The sequence below is a fragment of the Solea senegalensis genome, linkage group LG19, assembly GCF_019176455.1.
Source record: "Solea senegalensis isolate Sse05_10M linkage group LG19, IFAPA_SoseM_1, whole genome shotgun sequence".
NCBI lineage: Eukaryota > Metazoa > Chordata > Actinopteri > Pleuronectiformes > Soleidae > Solea > Solea senegalensis.
In genome coordinates this window covers 922,752-934,859 of record NC_058038.1, presented here as the reverse complement: position 1 = coordinate 934,859, position 12,108 = coordinate 922,752, and the positions used below count along the sequence as shown (strand labels likewise).

General features: G+C 45.3%; 1 protein-coding gene across 1 annotated transcript; it reads left to right on the top strand.

Annotated features, from left to right (window-relative positions):
- The first annotated feature begins 223 nt into the window (after nt 1–223).
- On the top strand, nt 224–11,782 carry psmd3 (proteasome 26S subunit, non-ATPase 3). Its single transcript, XM_044051268.1, has 13 exons — nt 224–305; nt 412–596; nt 1,332–1,522; nt 5,536–5,676; nt 7,336–7,472; nt 7,845–8,035; nt 8,114–8,217; nt 8,293–8,407; nt 8,508–8,627; nt 8,711–8,814; nt 8,947–9,102; nt 9,275–9,325; nt 11,545–11,782. Exons 2-13 carry the CDS (start codon nt 416–418, stop codon nt 11,620–11,622), a joined length of 1,569 nt encoding a protein of 522 aa, XP_043907203.1. The 5' UTR covers nt 224–305; nt 412–415; the 3' UTR covers nt 11,623–11,782.
- The last annotated feature ends 326 nt before the right edge of the window (nt 11,783–12,108 follow it).

Here is a 12,108-nt window from a genome sequence, read left to right as displayed (position 1 = left end):
TGACCACTGATTTGTCATTAAAGTTTAATTTATTTCAATCTATCGTCACCGTTTTTATAAAATAATGATTATTATCCTGTATACACCAGTCAGACAGGCAGAGAGGCAGACAAGCAGGCAGGCATGGACGCCGCGTGGACCGCCCACACCTGTCTCCCTGTCACCGGCCTGATAATTATCGATCCATCTGTTTTCGATAAGTAGTGTCTGCGCTGTTGTATCTTTGATCTTCTAGTGCTGCCTGCCGTATCCCACAATGCTCTGCGCCACAACACTTGCCAGTCATTGTGACGTTTTTTTCTGAGGTGAGGAGTGAAAGCTCAAGCAGGTCAAAAACCCGGACCACAGACGGTCCAGTTGAGTTTGCGGTTCTGTGTGACGTAGCTCCGTGTTTGTTCCTTCCGTTTGCAGAACCATGAAAGAATCAGCCGCAAAGCGGCGCGACAAGGCGGGAGGCCGCGACCGGGAATCCAAAGCCGAGAAGCCGAAAGAGACGAAGGAGCTAAAAGAGCCGGGCCCGGAGCTCCAGGACGTGGACATGCCGGAGGAGGAGGTGGCGAAACAGCCGAAAGAGCAGGACAGCCTCACTCTGGAGGGTAAGAGCGGGAGTTAGAGTGGACTTAGCCCGGGATAAGTGCTTCACAGACGTTACAGCCCGTTAGCTGTGTGGGCTAACAGTCACGGGAGAGCTAACTATGAGACGACTGTCGATGCTAACTACAGGAAAGATACCACTCACTCTCACACACCGAAGTCCATAGAGAAAATCAGTGATTTGAGCATCACGGCACACAGGAGTTGTTGATCCGTTCCTCCTTCAACATTAATTTCAAATGTCTTATTCTGTCATATTCCCTTTTAAAATATTTAATTTAGATTTGCCTCAGTGACACCAAGTGGCCACACGAGGCAGCAGAGGACCAGCAGCTCCTGTGTCCCCGCAAGCTAAAATCACTGATTTTCTCTATGGACTTTGGTGTGGGAGAGTTAGTAGTTTATATAGACTTCAGTTTCCTATTGTAAAAGTCTGTCTTACGGTGAGATAAAGATGTGAACATGTGACATAGATATCAGAGACTTAAACTGACATGATTTCATACTCTTTAGTTAAGGTGTTAAAATCAAATTTTCCATGTTTTCATTGAAATTACATTACATGTCATTTAGCAGACGCTTTTATCCAAAGCGACTTACAAAAGTGCATTTAAACATTTGGGTACAAATTGAGGCAGGTACTTTGCTCAAGGGGGTGTCAGTAACTCAACAAACCACTTCCTTTTATTCCTACTGTCAGTCACGTTAATGAGATTTTTGTATCATCTCCTCCTCAGACATTAGGGAGCATGTGAAGCAGATAGAAAAGGCCGTGTCTGGGAAGGAGCCTCGGTTTGTGCTCCGTGCCCTCCGAGCGTTGCCGTCTACCAGCCGCCGCCTTAACACCAACGTGCTACACAAGGCCATCTGTGGGTTCTTCACCAGCAACGCCACCACCAGAGACTTCCTGCTGGGTTTCCTTGAGGAGGTTGGTATAAAACGTCTTCAAAAATTAACAGCACAAATGCTGCTTTCATGCCGTCACAGTTGAGTGTGTTGTGTGAATCTTCGTAGACTGAATGTTTTTAGAGGAACAACCAGGATTATTCCAGACTCTAAAATAATAAACACAATATTAAAGTTAGTCAGCAATGGATTCTGTACCTGATATGAAGTGATCACTACACAAACACAATTCGTTGCATGTCAGTCTGTTATGTTTGCTTTTTAAGTTTGTTTTATATGACCAAAGAACAGATAAGGGTCAGGTAAATTACAATGACAAAACAATCCCAATAGAAGTAGGGGTGGAGTGACACAGTGGTTAAGACCGGTAGGACGTCATGATCGCAAGTTCGACTCCACCCCTGGTTGATTGTACTCAATTCCATTGTAAGTCGCTTTGGATAAAAGCGTCTGCTAAATGACATGTAATGTAATGTTGGTGCGTTCCAGTGTGTAACAGAAATATTCAGATGCACAGATTTGTGACAGTCCCATTTTTGTCACCATTCCTCTCATTTGTCCTTTTTGAAGTCAACACCTTTATGTTGTTAATTGAGTTTATAATATTTATAAAGAGCTTCCAGGTGGGAGGATTGGGCTGATGCCAGCATGCCACATACATGCATTATCTCAAGGCACTGTACATAGACAACATCAAGGAGAGCAGAGAACCCCAACAGTTCACACAATGAGCTGCAGCATTTTGAATTAACTGAAGGATTCTAACAGACTTGTTGGAACATCCTGATAATAAGGAGTTACAGTAATCTAATCTAGATGTAATCAAAGCAAGAACTAGTTTTTCAGCATCCTGTAAGGACAGAATGTTTCTAATTTTCATAATGTTCCGCAGGTGGAAGGAGGCTCTTCTGGAAATTAGTTTTATGACATTTTCTGGTCAAAAGTAACTCCAAGGTTCGTCACAGTGGAACTGGAAGCCATGGTGATGTCATCTAAAGTGACAATGTGATCAGAAAGTTTTTCTCTGAGGTGTTTAGGGCGGTAGAAAGTAGAAAGTTACAGGTCATCCAGGACTTAATGTCTCTGAGACATTCCTGGAGTTGAACAGCCTGATTTATTTCATCAGGCCTCATTGATAAATATAGCTGTGTGTCATCTGCATAACAATGAAAGTGTATGTTGTGCTTCTTAATAATGTTCCCTAGAGGAAGCATATATAAGGTAAAAAGTATAGGCCCAAGCACTGAGCCTTGTGGAACTCCACAATTAACTTTTGTTTGTCGTGAGGCTTTGTCATTAACATGAACAAACTGGAATCTGTCAGATAAGTATGGTTTAAACCAGCAGAGGGCAGCACCTGTGAAACTAATGAAGTTAACTTGGAGAGGTTCTGTAGGGGAGAAACTGTCTAACTGTGCACCTGGTGCTTCTAAAGCTATTGTGCTAAAAGATGAGTCAGTCCCAACATGAGGGAGGAGATGATCAATTTTTTTTCCAATTGATGTTATTTTATTCACAAAAAAGTTGCTGAAGTCATCACTGCTCAGTGTTAAAGGAGTAGATGGTTCAGTGGAACTGTGGCCCTGTGTCAGCCTGGCTACAGTGCTGAAAAGAAGTCAGTCATCATCTAACCGCTTTATCCTCCACCAGAGGGTCGCGGGGGGTGCTGTGCCAATCTCAGCTACATCGGGCGATAGGCGGGGTACACCCTGGACAGTTCGCCAGTCCATCGCAGGGCCACACACAGATAGAGACAAACAGCCATTCACTCTCACACTCACTCCTATGGTCAATTTAGAGTGTCCAATTCAACTAATCCCCACATTGCATGTTTTTGGAATGTGGAAGGAAGCCGGAGAACCCGGAGAGAACCCACGCACACACGGGGAGAACATGCAAACTCCATGCAGAAAGGTCCTTGTTCCAACTGGGGCTTGTTCCAACTGGAACACCATTTTCTTTCTAATCTACGTAACGTCTGTTTAAGAGCACGGGTATTGGAGTTGAACCATGGTGCTCCTCTCCTCTGATTCACCACTTTCTTTTAAAGAGGGGCAACACAATCTAATGTAGTACGCAGTGAGGCCGCTGTACTATCAACAATGTTATCTATGAGGGCGGGAGTAAAATCACAAAAGGTACCTTCAAAAGTACTGACATATGGCACCAAGTTAAATAAAGGTTGCACTGTCTCTTTGAATACATTAATATTCTTATCAGACAGGCACCGGCTGTAGCTGTATTTCTTATTTATGTTATTGTAGTTCATTATTGTACAATTAAATGTGAGTAAATAATGATCAGTAAGGAGAGGGTTTTGAGGAACTTTGTTTAAGTTATCAATAGCAATACCACAATTTAAAACAAGATCAAGGGTGTGACTAAGGCAATGAGTTGGTGTATTAACGTGTTGAATAAAACCAATTGATTCCAACAGCGAGTTAAATGCACAGCTAAGACTATCACGGTCAACATCTCCATGAATGTTGAAATCCCCTACAATTATGATTTTATGGCCCCAGGAAAAAACTTGACTGTGGTCGCTGGAGTTGCTATTTTCACGCTCCTCAGGATGGAGTCACCAATTACCAGAGTTGGTTTCTCAGTCTGTGTGGTGTTGAGAGGGAAAAACTTGTTTGAGGTGTGAACAGGTTGGTGGTGGACAGGACTCGTAGGCCTGTTATTGCGGACAGTCACCCAGCTGCCCTGTTTGTATCCCGGGTGCACAGGAGCTGCTGAGGGAGCTAATGCTATGTGGTCCACACTGACTACAGGGGACTGACTAACTGATTTAGCTTCTCTCTCTGGTGCGGAGCCGAGTGCGTCGCCTCCATCCTAGCCAGTAAGCTACACTTTTTACAAGTACTTTTATTGCTAAAGGAGGCAGTAGGAGGTGGAGTAGCTAAGCATGTGGCACGCAACACAGGAGACAGCAGCAGACGGAGAGAGAGAGAGAGAAGCCATCACTGCTAAGCTAACTTGTTATGCTAGCAAAGAAAGAAACCCCGTACGTGATCTACGTAAACGATAGAGTTTAAGCAAATGTAGCGGGTGAAAGTGTTAGTCAATTCAATAAAACGAGTGTTTGTTAACCCTAACCCTCATTGATCGTTACAGTAGATAGAAAACCACAGGGAGCGCAGGAGACACAGCGCAACACCAGTGGAAGCACAGGAAGTGACACAATACGTGACCGTCACCCAAATGTGTTGAACAGGAGTCTGGTGGATTTCCCAGACTTCCATGATGTGGGACACATGAACACATAATGTTTAAGCTTGTGTACAAAACACCACTGACGTAATTGTAGAAAAATTATCACAATATATTTTCTCATTGTCCAATTTCCATTTTTATCACCATGTTTGTTTCATTCCTGTTTTAGAGCATCTGTAAAAAAAAAACGAAATATTAACAAAACAAATGATTGTAAGAACACTTTTCACATATGTCCATATTTAGACTCGGTGAAAAGTAAACATTGTAATATAGTAACATATAAAGCAAAGTCCAGGACTTCGATTAAGTCGATGAATTCAACTGTGTTAATTTCTTGCTCGTCCTCTGCTTATACTTTCCCTTCTTTATCTAAAATGCAATGATGCTGTTTGTCATTTCTGATATTTAATAGAAACACAGGTCTGTTAAGCTGAGTAGAATTGAGTGTCCGCTGATGAAAACACATGTGTTTGTACACAGGTGTTAATGAGACCACTCTCATGTCCAACATCACTTCCCTTTAGCTGCTCTTTTCTTTCCTGAACTTCCCTGGAACATGTAGTGACAGTTATTAAAGTATGCTTGTATATGTTAGCTGAGGCCACAATATGGTGATCAGCATTACTTTATTATAATAATCCAGGTAGTAACTCGTTTTAGTTTAACCTTTTATTTTGTTTTTTCACCAAAACAGTTTTTTAGGAACATGGCCTGGAACTTGGTCTATGTCACATTGACGTTTGAATATTCATCAGCATGATGTCAGTGTCGTAAATTGAGACCATCAGTGTTGACCTCTGACCTCTGCTGTCACAGCCCATGGACTTGACCGATGGAGACGTGCAGTTTCGTCCAAGGACCGGAAAAGCGGCGTCTGCTCCTCTGCTGCCGGAGGTAGAGGCGTATCTGCAGCTGCTGCTGGTGGTTCATCTGACCAACAACAAGAGATACACTGAGGTCAGTCTGTGCTTTCACCTCATAACCCTGGTCAAAGGTTGGCTTGTTAATGGAGTGTGGTTGTTGGTGCGTGGTGGTTGTTGTTGTTGTCGGTTTGTGGGTTAGGGTTGTTGGTGTGTGGTTGTTGTTGGCGTGTGGTTGTTGTTGGTGGTTGTTGTTGGTGTGTGGTGGTTGCGTGGTTGTCGGTTTGTGGGTTAGGGTTGTTGTTGTTTAGCTTTGTGGTTGTCGTTGCGGTTGACGCTTTGTGGTTGTCGAGCGTGGTTGCTTTGTGGTTGTTGTTGGCGGTTGACGCTTTGTGGTTGTTGTTGGGCATGGTTGTTGTTGGTGGTTGTCTGGTCAAAGTTGGCTTGTTAATGGAGTGTGGTTGTTGTTTGTGGTTGTTGTTGGTGTGCGATTGTTGTTGGAGCGTGGTTGTCACTTTGTGTAGTTGGCGCGTGGTTGTCAGTTTGTGGGTTAGGGTTGTTGTTGGTGCGTGGTTGTTGTTGGCACATGGTTGACATTGGAGTGTTGGTGTGTGGTTGTCGTTGGTGCATGGTTGTCGGTTTGTGGTTGTTGTTGGTGCGTGGTAGTGGTGCAACAGATCATCATTGATCCGTTCGGATCAATATCTTCGGTTCGGCACCCAAGTGATCCGCAGATTGATTTATGGAAAAAAAAAAAAGTTGTGCGCACACACTGCTTGGTCATAGCGAGCAGAGGAACGGAGGATCTTGAACGCCCCGCGTCATTTAAATCCCCTGTATGGGAGCATTTTGGCTTCCCTGTCAAATATAATGACGAAGGAAAGAAGTTAGTGGATAAAACCGTCACTGTGTATAGGCACTGTGGCACAAGAAAGCCATATGACGGTGGAAACACATCAAGCATGGCCACGCATTTGAAGCGACATCACCCCGGTGTTTCACTGACAGGAGTGAAAATGAATGCTGCCCCTTGTTGCACAATCACACCGGGCTAAAGCCATCACAAACACTATCGGTGAGTTTATAAGTGCAGACATGAGGCCATATTCGCTTGTGTAAAACGAGGGCTTTAAACATATGCTGAAAGTGCTTGAGCCACATTACGACGGTGCGCCATCACGCACCCACTTCAGCGAAAAGATTGTGCCAGACTTTTTTTGCTGATCCGAAAAATGATCCGATCCGTGAATCAGATTACATTACATTACATTACAATCAAGATCCACGGAACGATCCGATCCGTGAGTTTTTTGATCCGTTGCACCCCTAGTGCATGGTGGTTGCTGTTGGCACGTGGTTGTCGGTTTGTGGGTTAGGGTTGTTGGTGTGCGGTTGTTGTTGGCGCGTGGTTGTTGTTGGTGCGTGGTTTGTGGTTGTCGGCGTTGTTGTTGGTGTGTGGTGGTTGTTGTTGGCGTGGTTGTCGGTTTGTGGGTTAGGGGTTGTTGGTGTGCGGTTGTTGTTGGTTGTTGTTGGCGTGGTTTGTGGTTGTCGTTGCGTTGTTGTTGTTGGTGTGTGGTGGTTGTTGGCGGTGGTTGTCGGTTTGTGGGTTAGGGTTGTTGGCGTTGGGCTGTTGTTGGCCTGTGGTTGTTGTTGTTGGCGTGCGGTTGTTGGTGTGCGGTTGTTGTTGGCGCGTGGTTGTTGTTGGCGGAGCGTGGTGGTTGTTGTTGTGATTGACGGCATGATCTTCTCTCTTCAGGCTCAGAAAGTGTCGGACGACCTGCTGCAGAAGATCGGCTCAAAGAACCGCAGAGCTCTGGATCTGGTGGCTGCCAAGTGTTATTATTACCACGCAAGAGTTTACGAGTTCCTCCTGCAGTTTGACATCATACGCAGGTACAGATGCACATTTATCATGTTTCCACAATCAATAATGTCTCCTGCTGTATGTCGGATGAAACAGCCACATTTAGTGTGTCACTTATATAACAGTAGTAATAATAATAATGATAATAGTACTACACAAGGAGACGTGAACACAATAAAACACCAAACATTGGTGTTTGAGTTAAAACATTTGAATTAGAATAAATATCACTGATGACCTGTGATGGTTTTCTAAATCTTATACTTTATTAATCCCCTTAGGGAAATTATTTCTCTGCATTTAAGCCATCCTAGAATTAGGAGCTTTGGGCAGCCACACTGAGTAGGTCATCATTTATCACTGATGACCTGTGATGGTTTATCACTGATGACCTGTTTCAGTTTCCTGCACACTCGCCTGCGCACGGCGACGCTGCGTCACGATGCTGACGGTCAGGCTGTCCTCCTGAACCTGCTGCTGAGAAACTACCTGCACTTCAACCTTTACGACCAGGCCGAGAAGTTAGTGTCCAAGTCTGTGTTCCCTGAGCTCGCCAACAACAACGAGTGGGCCAGATACCTGTACTACACTGGTGAGTCTCACGCACTGAACCACAACATTTGAACCAGTTAACAAATGCTAAACTAACACACTGTGTGTGTGTGTGTAGGACGTATTAAGGCAATCCAGCTGGAATACTCTGAGGCTCGCAGGACTCTGACCAACGCTCTGAGGAAAGCTCCACAGCACACAGCAGTGGGCTTCAAACAGACGGTCTGTACATCATCAATATGATCGTACTGATCAATATGACAAACACTGACTGTGTGTGTGTGTGTGTGTGTTCAGGTCCACAAGCTGCTGATCGTGGTGGAGCTGTTGTTGGGAGAGATTCCTGATCGACTTCAGTTCAGGCAGCCGTCACTCAAGAGGTCACTGATGCCCTACTTCCTGCTCACACAAGGTCAGGTTCACTTGTGAAAATGTGTGTGTCCAGAACGTAGAGCTAAACAAAGTGATCAGTGAGGACAGATGTAAATACGTGTGTGTGTGTGTGTGTGTAGCGGTGAGAACCGGTAACCTGGCCAAGTTTAACCAGGTGTTGGAGCAGTTTGGTGAGAAGTTTCAGACAGACGGGACGTACACACTCATCATCCGCCTGAGACACAATGTCATCAAGACAGGTGAGCCAATCACAGGCCATTCATCGTGTCACATGATGTGTTGGTGGCTCACTGACACTGTGTGTGTGTGTGTGTGTTTTCAGGTGTGCGTATGATTAGCCTGTCGTATTCTCGTATCTCTCTGGCCGACATTGCTCTCAAGCTACAGCTCGACAGTCCTGAAGATGCAGAGTTCATTGTTGCCAAGGTAACTTCAACCATAAAACCACTATTCAGTTTTTTATATAGACGAATTTGGCGAGCCGTTTGTGTGTTGCACTGTCTGCTGTGCTGTTCTGCACAGTGGTCACAGTCACGTGTGTGTGTGTGTGTGTGTTAGGCGATCCGTGATGGTGTCATTGAGGCGAGCATCAACCATGACAAAGGTTTTGTCCAATCAAAAGAGACCATTGACATATACGGCACCAGAGAACCACAGCTTGCTTTTCACCAGAGGATTTCTTTCTGTCTGGATATTCACAACATGTCTGTGAAGGTAACACACACTCTAATGTAATAGTGTAGATTGTATGAATGTAGATTGAAGCTGCTTTTGTCGTTCGGGGAGAAAACAATGATCACACATAGTGGTGTAGTTCCCTTCTGTTGTCAGCAGGTGTCACTGTCACACTGTCATTCCTGCTCCTGACTTTTGTCTCCCTCTGCAGGCCATGAGGTTTCCCCCTAAAGCTTACAACAAAGACCTGGAGTCAGCTGAGGTAACACACACACACACACACATAGTGTATAGTCACTTTTATATTATCACTTTTATCTTAAAAAAGCAGTAAATTGTTTAGGTGTTAATTGGGCAGCATACAAACCAACTCTATATAATAAATAAATTAATAAATAATAAAAAACTATTTAATGAATACTATTATACATTACATTACATTACATGTCATTTAGCAGACGCTTTTATCCAAAGCGACTTACAAAAGTGCATTTAAACATTTGGGTACAAATAAGAGCTAGAAGTAAGTAAGAGCTTCAAGTAGAACAAACTATGAAGTGCTAGTCATAAGTGCGAAGTTTTTTTGTTGTCGTCTTAGTCGAGGTAGAGTCGGAAGAGATGTGTTTTTAGTCGGCGTCGGAAGATGTGGAGGCTTTCAGCTGTCCGGATGTCGATGGGGAGCGAGGACAGTGAACAGTCTCGAGTTCTGCCAGTGCCTCTGCAATCCTCTCAGTGAGGGGGCAGCAAGCCGGTTTGTCGATGCAAAGCGGAGTGGGCGGGCTGGGGTGCAGGTTTTGATCATGTCCTGGATGTAGGCTGGACCGGATCCGTTTGTAGCATGGAACGCAAGCACTAGAGTCTTGAAGCGGATGCGAGCAGCTACAGGAAGCCAGTGAAGGGAGCGGAGGAGCGGTGTAGTGTGGGAGAATTTTGGTAAGTTGAAGACCAGTCGAGCTGCCGCATTCTGGATGAGTTGCAGAGGTCGTATGGCGCATGCAGGAAGACCAGCCAGGAGGGAGTTGCAGTAATCTAAGCGTGAGATGACAAGAGCCTGGACCAGAACCTGTGCTGCCTTCTGGGTTAGAAGAGGCCGAATCCTTCGGATGTTGTGCAACATGTATCTGCAAGATCTAGCTGTTGCAGCAATGTTGGCAGTGAGGGAGAGATGGTCGTCAAGTGTCACACCCAGGTTCCTTGCGGTATGAGAAGGAGTTACCACAGAGTTGTCGAGGGTGATGGTTAGATCTGTGGTGGGAGAGCCCTTTCCTGGGAGAAAAAGAAATTCAGTCTTGTCGAGATTGAGTTTCAGGTGATGGTCAGACATCCACTGAGAGATGTCAGTCAGACAAGCGGTGATCCGTTCTGCTACCTGTGTGTCGGAGCTGGGAAAAGAGAGAATGAGTTGGGTGTCATCGGCGTAGCTGTGATAGGAAAAACCATGAGAGCGAATAACCGAACCAAGAGAGTTGGTGTATAGAGAGAAGAGGAGAGGGCCCAAGACAGAACCCTGAGGGAGCCCAGTAGCTAGAGGACAGGGTTCCGACACGGATCCTCTCCAGGTTACTCTGTATGTTCGGTTTTGAAGATAGGACGAGAGTAGGGTAAGTGCAGAGCCTGAGACACCTAGTTCTTGAAGAGAGGAAGTAAGGATCTGGTGGTTAACTGTGTCAAACACTGCAGAAAGGTCCAAGAGGATGAGCACAGAGGAGAGAGAGGCAGCCCTGGCAGTGTGGAGTTGTTCAGTGACAGCAAGAAGTGCAGTTTCGGTCGAGTGACCTGCTTTAAAACCAGACTGAAGAGGATTATACTATACTACTGTGGTGCAGGGCAGTGAATATATTGTCTCAACCCACACACACACACACACACAGAGCACACCTGCACACTTAGACACACCGCGAGAGTGCAGGCGAGGGAGGAAGAGCAGTATTATGTCAACATGGAGGGACAAGTGTGCTGTTGATGGCTGCACAGTGGAGCACAGTGTTTTACACAAACTTCCAGCCTCAGAGGATTTTATATATGAAGCTAATGTGCCGGATAAAGTCAGCAAATGTGTGTTCGCACCACTTCGCATCAGACTGTGGCCAGCGGTCGCCATATTTAGTCAGCGACCGTATTTCACCAACATACAAACACACACATTTTTAAGAAAAGGTCAAATAGAGCTCATAACTAACCATTCTGACACGTCCTAATTAAAAATATTTGTTCAGTACGTCCTCCATGACCGGAGCACAGACTCAGTCTGATACAGTCACATACAGCGGCAGTTTATGCAGCGATCAGCGGTGACAGTCCATGTCTTGTTGAAAAAATGTACTTCTTTTTTTTTTTTTTGAACGTGACCCGACGTTTTAAGGGGGCCAGGGGTAACTGGCTAGTGTCACCTGTTGCTGTGCAGACAAACGCACATACGTGCATCCATACGTCAAGCTTTTCAAAATCTGTGTGTGTGTGTGTGTGTGTGTGTGTGTTCAGGAGCGTCGGGAACGTGAGCAGCAGGATCTGGAATTTGCTAAAGAAATGGCTGAAGATGATGACGACAGTTTTCCATGAGCTGTGCATACTTCCTGTACATACAGGAAGTAGGTGTGTGTGCATGTTGCACGCTGGTGTTAGTAGTAGTCATTTATTACCCATGATGCCCCCCCTCACTCTCTGTCTCTCCTGTATAAGCCCTATGTTCTGAGACAAATAAAAATTCTTTGTTTACAAACAATGTGTCCATGTTGTTTATGAATCCTGGGGCCCTGACCCTTCATGCCCTACATGCCTTGACCCTTCATACCCTACATGCCCTATATGTCCTGAACCTACATGCCCTGACCCTTCATACCCTACATGCCCTGACCCTTCATGCCCTATATGTCCTGACCCTACATGCCCTGACCTTCATACCCCATGCCATGACCCTTCATGCCCTACACCTGACCCTTCATACCCTACATGCCCTATATGTCCTGAACCTACATGCCCTGACCCTTCATACCCTACATGTCCTGAACCTACATGCCATGACCCTTCATGCCCTACATGCCCTGA

What these genes read in the sequence shown, in the direction of transcription:
- psmd3 (XM_044051268.1), top strand. Translation starts at nt 416, where the DNA reads ATGAAAGAATCAGCCGCAAAGCGGCGCGACAAGGCGGGAGGCCGCGAC. An exon ending in CAGTGGGCTTCAAACAGACG is followed by an intron (nt 8,218 to 8,292) that starts GTCTGTACATCA and finishes GTGTGTGTTCAG; the next exon opens with GTCCACAAGCTGCTGATCGT. An exon ending in CAGAGTTCATTGTTGCCAAG is followed by an intron (nt 8,815 to 8,946) that starts GTAACTTCAACC and finishes TGTGTGTGTTAG; the next exon opens with GCGATCCGTGATGGTGTCAT.